The sequence below is a fragment of the Poecilia reticulata genome, linkage group LG20 (genome assembly GCF_000633615.1).
Source record: "Poecilia reticulata strain Guanapo linkage group LG20, Guppy_female_1.0+MT, whole genome shotgun sequence".
Taxonomy (NCBI): Eukaryota; Metazoa; Chordata; class Actinopteri; order Cyprinodontiformes; family Poeciliidae; genus Poecilia; species Poecilia reticulata.
The window spans coordinates 14,119,067-14,126,098 of NC_024350.1; the positions used below are offsets into that span (position 1 = coordinate 14,119,067).

At 38.8% G+C, this 7,032-nt stretch overlaps 1 protein-coding gene across 1 annotated transcript in view; it reads right to left on the reverse strand.

Moving 5' to 3' along the window:
• lg20h8orf34 (linkage group 20 C8orf34 homolog) overlaps positions 1 to 7,032 on the reverse strand; it is an 88,509-nt gene that overhangs the window by 49,711 nt on the left and 31,766 nt on the right. The window contains exons 5-6 of the mRNA XM_017301774.1: positions 4,819 to 4,847; positions 3,593 to 3,756 (exon numbers count right to left, since the gene is read on the reverse strand). Of these exons, the coding sequence (XP_017157263.1) occupies positions 3,593 to 3,756; positions 4,819 to 4,847 (193 nt within the window). The remainder of the gene's footprint in view (positions 1 to 3,592; positions 3,757 to 4,818; positions 4,848 to 7,032) is intronic.

Here is a 7,032-nt window from a genome sequence, read left to right on the forward strand (position 1 = left end):
ATAAATTCAGGTGTCACAAAGGTGGATTGCACCTTCTTATAAATGGCTCGCGGAGAGAAGATGAGATGATTGTGGCGCAGGCACTGACAACTAAGAAACAAAACTTTCAAACAGGAAGTCAAGCTGCGGTTTTTATGCTGAATGCGTAATGCTGTACCGTTTAGTCAGCACCAGAAAACCAGTGGTGCCTCCAATATTGTGTGTTTTGGAATAAGCATCAAAAGAAGCCAGAAGACAAAATTGCAACAAATATCATTTATTCCTTAGTTAAATTAATTACTGAAACAGTCTCTGTACAGGTCAGACTGCTGAACCCAAACTAAAACTAAGAAAGATGATAAACCAGTTCTAATGTTCTTACACTGGATCATGATAGTATACTATGGTTTTAATATTTATTCTATACGTCTTCATTTCTCATTCCTGGTTAATTTTTAATCCATGGCTAACGTTCGTCATCCTGAGAGGCAGCAGCTCTGGAAATGCACCAGTATCCACAGAATTTATCTTCCTCTGTGTTTCCTGTCACTGCAGCACAACAAGTAAAAGGATTTACATTTTTTCCCCACCATTTTCGCTTAAAATCATTTTTCTACCTCTCATTTAAAATTTTGTTATCGCCGACTAACCCGAATCAGTCTTCGTTTACAAAAAACTCTTTGTAGGGCCAGCTTCTGCACTACACTGGGAAAATGTATTTCTATATCCATCTGGATGAGGGTTGTGGATCATAGCCCTGCAAGAGTACTCATTAGATCCTAATCTTCATTTAATGACTTCTATTTACACCTAATAAAAAGGGGTCAAAAGATGACTGATGCTGTACTTTGTCATACTCGCTGTGTGGTAGTTGTGCTAATTAAATTGGTTTAGCTTGATTCTGTAAAAGTCATTAACCACAGATGTTTCATCTGCTTGAACACGAGGACAAAGAGAATTACCGCTGGAGACAAAAAGCACGCAGGAAAATAGGCCATTATAAGCGATCAGCACTTTATTATTTCAGCTTATTTGTGTGTGCGAATAAATACTTTCTCCGGGTCTTTTTTCAAATTACAGAAGCTGAGCTCTAATGGTTTGAATCTCTAGTTACAACATGAAGCTTGAAAACAAGGTTATCTGTTCTAAGAACTTTGAAGTATATATACATTTGAAGACAACCAAGCACAATGTGTGTTGCTGTTGCATGTTAAATGAGAAAATATAATTTAAGCTAATCATCTAAATACATCTTAAATCTTCATCAGTGGTTTTGCCGAGTTGGCAGTGTTACCTGCCATCAGAGAGGTTCTCATTCCTAGCCCTCAGGGCCCAAAGTTTTGAGCGCCTTTGCTCCACAACACCTAATTCAAATCCTTGCATTATCTTCTTGGCATGCCAACAAGTGCCGAAACCCGTTAATCACTCACTCAAGTAAATAAGGTGTGTGTCAGCATGGAAACTCCTAAGATGTGCTGGGCTGAGAGTCCTTAGCCCCAGGATGTGAGGTTCTATCATAAACACCACTGACAGATGAGCTACAATAAAAGGCCAAGTGTAAAAAGTTAGAGGCATTAAAGAAATGTGATTAGACTCAGCTGGGATTTTCAGAAGATGGCAGTGCTGGTTTTCTACGGGTCTCAAAGTGAGCCCACACACTCTTCCATTTCCCAGTTAAACCAAGCGATTTCCCCGTACAATCCACCCATACAGCGACGTAATGAGATAACCTGTGTCTGTGTCAGCCGAGGCCTGTGCATGATGGGCGGTTTTCTATTTTTTCCTGTTTTAATTAGTCATACCAGCCATATGACACACAGTGCAAATTGACTCATGCAAAAATACTAGGATCCAAATTAAGACTCATTCTTGAGTGTCTCTCCTGAACGCCAGCCACCATGCTATCAGAACTATTACTGAGCCTTTGCTTCCCACAAACGTCCTTGAATGATGACCAACGTAATAAAATATAATACAAATTAATAAATTGACTTTTTGTGCCATTTGAGGATCATATTTGGCCTTGTTTCAAGTAGAACAGAGGGAAACAAAAGCAATATATCCAAAAATGGATATATTCATTCATTCATATAGGGGAAAGCTGATATTTTTAGCCTGAATAGTTTGCAAGAATAATGACAAAGTAAGAAAGAGGTAAAGAAAACAGGTTATTTCTCTTCCATAGAAAATACTTCTGGCTCTTTATCCTTCTTTTCATAGATGCATCCATAAACGGAGAATGACCAGTGGGACAGGTTAGTTTTACCCTACTGATAATGTGTTGTTGCAATAGTAATCCTGCTCAGTACGAGAGGAACCGCAGGTTCAGACRTTTGGTGTATGTGCTTGGCTGAGGAGCCARTGGGGCGAAGCTACCRTCTGTGGGATTATGACTGAACGCCTCTAAGTCAGAATCCCGCCTAGACGTAACGATACCGTAGCGCCGCATCGCTTCGGTCGGACTCCGATACCCGACTCCGGTCGGCGAGGAGCGCCTTCCGTGACTGGGCTGGGGCGTGGCCGGACGATGGTCMCCCCTCTCCTATCGCGCRYAGCATGTTCGTGGAGAACGTGGTGCTAAATGACTTGCAGACGACCTGATTGTACCAGTGCAATCAGGTCAATCAGCGCACCAGTGAGATGCGCATCAAAGAACCAAAAAGATCTAAAGTATTATTGACATGACGTAATGTTAATGATTCAACATTTCATGTTTCTAAAAATGAAAACAAGAAAAACATCTTAATGTGTTTTAAATTTTTTTTTTTTATAAAATAAAATAAAAAAGGTGCAAATATTTGTGTGGCCTTTTAGGAAAGTATTCCATAAACTCACAAGAGCTTTGCACTTCAGGATGTGGACGACTTTCAGTAATGAATAAAATCATGAATTCTACTCGCTACCTGAAAATGCTGACAGAAAATATCCAGCAATTAGTTTTTGATCTGAAGCTGGAAAACTTCAATTCCGCAAACAGGGTAGGGCTGCAGAATTGTTATTTAAAGCACATCACCAAGTTCATTTCGGAATGGTAAAAAAAATTTTAAAGCCTAATCAAAACATAGCCTTAAATGGCTAGACTTATTCTTAATGGCTTCATTTTATAAGAAAAAACATCATCACCTCCAAAGTGCTTTCTGTCAAAACTCAGACTTTGTTCATCTGATATTGAAATTTGATCATGTTTAATGACCCGAAGCATGCGAGAGTGAGAGAAAGCAAAAACAAGACTGAACAGCGAGAGAGTAAATACTGAACCTAAATTGTCCCTATATAAATAAACTTAATTAAAAAGTCAGCTTTCGGAAAGTTCGATGCAGGATACAGATATCTTGTCCAGTGGAGGATACTTGCAAAATACAAGACACAAATTCCAATGCCATTGAGGGCAGAGAAATGAGGTTAGCTTTAATGTGAAATTGGGTTGAGGCAGTATCATGGCAAGCATGTTGGAGCGGGCCTTTGAAATGGGATTATCAGAGCCGTTCAGATGGGCATTCCTCAGGCTGGCACAATGATAAGACTACCTCCTCATGTTTAAATAACCATCAGCTCACTGAACTTTAGGAAGTTTTCAGCTTCTTCTTCCCTCCACACGGATCGGGTCACCAACCTTCGAACAGGGCTGTTCTCTCCGCTCCAGCACACTTCGGTTTTAGCTCGGGGGACGGGAGGGTGCAGCATCTCGGCAGCCAGCGGGTCTAAGTCGTTGTCCTCACGACCGACCCACTCGCCCACCACCCGGGGACGCAGAACTGCGTTGTACCCCAGAAAATGCTGAAACGACAACAGACGTGCACAGAGCTGCTGGAAACTCGACAACAATTCAGTTTAAAAAAAAAAAAAAAACCCATCCCACTTGCCAGATTTCTGTCCCAAAGACGGACAGAAACATTTAGCTCATGATAAAGGGGAAACCACCTCTGCTTATTCACTGCATTTTTCTATGTAATCCCTTCAAAAATATGCTGCAAATGTAGTGTCCCATTTAACAAAATGTGCTAGTCGGAACATGCTGTGTTTTTCCATCACAAGCCATCGCTTCCAGATGGAGCCGCTCCAGCCTGGGCGGCTGCCGCTGCACTATTGTGTTGGGAGAGAATTGGACAAAGGCAGGACTCGGGGAACAAAGTTTCTGAGTGAGAAGCACAGCAAAGCGGCAGACAGTAATGTAGGACATGCTTACTGGGATATTACCCTCATATACAGTAAAGCCCAAAAGGATTCATAGCCCTGGAATATTTAGATTTCCAAAACGATTTTCATTCAAACAAGAAGTTTGTCTATGATGAGACATGAGACAGGCGTCTCATAGAAGACAATCAAAGACAATGGAAAAGGAGTACTGGTGATGAAAAACTATTATGCATCTGTTTTACTTATACTAATAAGTGGCATGTCCAAATTATCTCCATTAGTAAGTAATGGAAATAGTAATTTCAGCAATCAAGAATCTTTCTTCAAATGGTGACCAGCCTTCTGAATGTTTCTGACTATCTATCTTTGACAGAGAGCTCAAAGTCTGTGAGGTTGCAAGATCTCCTTGCCCATCACCCTAATCTTTAGCAGCCTATGCAAACTTTCTATTAGACTCGTACTGCAGTTGGGTCACTCCAAAATATTAATATGGCTTCCAGTCAGAAGAAACCTGTTGGTAAAATTAAAAGATAAATTTATATCCAGGTCTACAGGGTTATGAATAATGTTGGGCTCAACTATTCATCAAGCAAAAAAAATAAAAAATAAAGAACTCTGGTATTCTATTAGGATACTTAATCTTTTAAATTTAATATCATGACATGCATTCTAGCAATGTTTAGCCATTTAATATCCGCTTACCTGGTCAAGCTCATCAGAGATGGCAATGCCTGCAAAGAAAATAGCAGCAGAATTTAACTCCTCAGGGAAGCAAAAAAAGCTGTTTAAAATCTGTTTTTTCTTCCAACGAGCCGTTTTAAATCATCTGCTTCAGTCATTTTGTTCCCCCCCCCCCATGGATTTACAATAAATTGTGGTTTATTTGAAAACAAAGAAAAAACAAAAAAAAATCAAAGTTACCCCATGATGCCATCTTTGCTGCAGTTCTGTAATATGCCTTGAAGTTTACTTTTTACCCTATTCCGCCTTGTTTGTCACAGTTCCAGTTTTGTCAGACATTTTTCAATAATTGCGCCAACTGTAGTCATTTCCTGACTGACATGAATGCCATGTTCTCCAGTTAGATAATGACCTTTATATCATAATCTAATTTTAAAAGATTATGAATTAGAAATCACTACCAAATAATAAATACTGAATTAGATAAGATTAATTTTTTTTTTTTTCAAAAAGTTGAGTTAAATTACTCAAGTAGCAGAAAAAAAAGATCCAGTGAGCAGCAGTTGAGTGGATGAAAATGTATTATTAGGCCTGTCATGATAACAAATTTTGATGAGCGATTAATTGTCTAAAAAATTATTGCGATAAACAATAATATTGTTTCAAGACCTTTTGACACTGATTTAATGGAAATGACATAATAATGCACTGCGACAGACTGGCGACCTGTCCAGGGTGACCCCGCCTCTCACCCGGAACATTAGCTGGAGATAAGCACCAGCACCTCCCGACCCCACTAAGGGACAAGGGTGTTAGAAAATGGATGGATGGATGGATGGATGGATGGATGGATGGATGGATGGATGGATGGATGTAATAATGCGTGCGATTTCCTGTCATAGATAGATACACTTTATTTTCAAAAGAACACAAAAACACTGGAACTGATAAACTAAATAAACAAAACAACCAAAAACAAAAATAAAATTGATTCTCAGGCTCCATTAACAAAAAACGTACTTAAAAAAAAACTAAACAACATAAAGCCAAAGTGGAAATAAATACTGCATTCAACCAAAAGAGTGCAGATTATGAAGTCTGTACTCTTTGCCCTTCAGTAATCACTAGATTTAAATAGAGAAGATGGGCACATCCGACTACCTAATGAATAGTTCACACTACACGATTATTTGCCCCCATTTCCCCCATAAGACAATCTTAGATCGATCCTGTAGTGTATGGTGTGTTACTGTAGATAGTTGTGGCGGCTCTGATCTAAATCAGGGGTTTTCCCCGACTGGGAGTGTTAACGCTGAATGTGACAGGTAGTCAATCAGAAAGCGCGGATTCTCCTCCATGCTTTCTGAGGGGAAATCACAAACGGGAATCCCAAACAGCTGACCCAAAATCCAGCGGACATCGGAGGTGATATGTGGAAACAACATTAATATTTATTCAACATTTTGTGCAAAGAATATAGAAATGACAAGGGGAGGAGTTGGAGCCAAATTGCTACCACAGTTGATAACCCCGTAGGTTTTCAGCTGTTCTTCGTTAACGTGACATAAATAGGTTATAATGATTTTCTTACAGTCAGGACTTTACGCTGACACTAGTCACATGCATTGCAGGTAGATTCTAGTAAACCATTGATTAATGCCTGTTTTCAAAATTTGTTAACTGGACCTATAGCCATTATTTTGTGCCTGTGTGGCTGGACATCACACCTCTTTGAAATAAGAAATGTAAAATGTGATAAAAATAAATTTTTTGTGTTTATTTGATTCCTATTCAAGATACTTAGATAAGAATGACTATATATGTAATATAGGCGGCTACAGAGTATCTTTGATTCCATTTTTGGTTGTGTGCCTTGTGATTTTTTCAATAAAAACAATGTACCTTGGCTCAAAAAAAGTTGAAAAACACTGTTCTAAATTATGATGTCAAAAAACGATGAAAATGACAAACTAAAGTGTATGATGTCCAAAAACAACCAAAGTGACACATACTACACTATGATGTCAAAAACCAACCAAAATGACACACACTAAACTATGATGTCAAAAAACAGCCAAAAGGACAAGCTAATCTCTATCATGTCAAAAATGAGATAAAATGACAAGTTAAATTATGATGTCAAAAAACAACCAAAGTGACGCATACTAAACTGTGATGTCAACAAACAATGAAAATGACAGAAACTAAAGTCTATGATGTCAAAAAACAACCAAA